This window comes from Myotis brandtii, unplaced genomic scaffold (genome assembly GCF_000412655.1).
Source record: "Myotis brandtii unplaced genomic scaffold, ASM41265v1 scaffold207, whole genome shotgun sequence".
NCBI lineage: Eukaryota > Metazoa > Chordata > Mammalia > Chiroptera > Vespertilionidae > Myotis > Myotis brandtii.
In genome coordinates this window covers 219,091-219,375 of record NW_005357736.1, presented here as the reverse complement: position 1 = coordinate 219,375, position 285 = coordinate 219,091, and the positions used below count along the sequence as shown (strand labels likewise).

At 68.4% G+C, this 285-nt stretch overlaps 1 protein-coding gene across 1 annotated transcript in view; it reads left to right on the top strand.

Annotated features, from left to right (window-relative positions):
* The window catches only part of CELSR3 (cadherin, EGF LAG seven-pass G-type receptor 3), a gene marked incomplete at its 5' end in the record, with an annotated part of 35,914 nt that overhangs the window by 29,430 nt on the left and 6,199 nt on the right, over positions 1 to 285 (top strand). Inside the window, 2 exons of the mRNA XM_014538980.1 lie at positions 1 to 168; positions 241 to 279. The exon at positions 1 to 168 is cut by the window's left edge and continues 13 nt beyond it. Of these exons, the coding sequence (XP_014394466.1) occupies positions 1 to 168; positions 241 to 279 (207 nt within the window). The remainder of the gene's footprint in view (positions 169 to 240; positions 280 to 285) is intronic.

Genomic DNA, 285 nt, shown 5'->3' with positions numbered 1-285 from the left:
CAGGTGGGGCTGGGCCTGGTGCACTTCGGCTTCGTGGTCACCTACCTGTCGGAGCCGCTGGTGCGCGGCTACACCACGGCCGCTGCCGTGCAGGTCTTCGTCTCGCAGCTCAAGTACGTGTTCGGCCTCCAGCTGAGCAGCTTCTCTGGGCCGCTGTCCCTCATCTACGTGAGTGAGGGCGGGAGGAGGGCCGGGTGGTGCCGAGACCCTGAGGGCTGGCGTGACCCCACCTCCCTGCAGACGCTGCTGGACGTCTGCTGGAAGCTGGGCCAGAGGGTGGTGGGC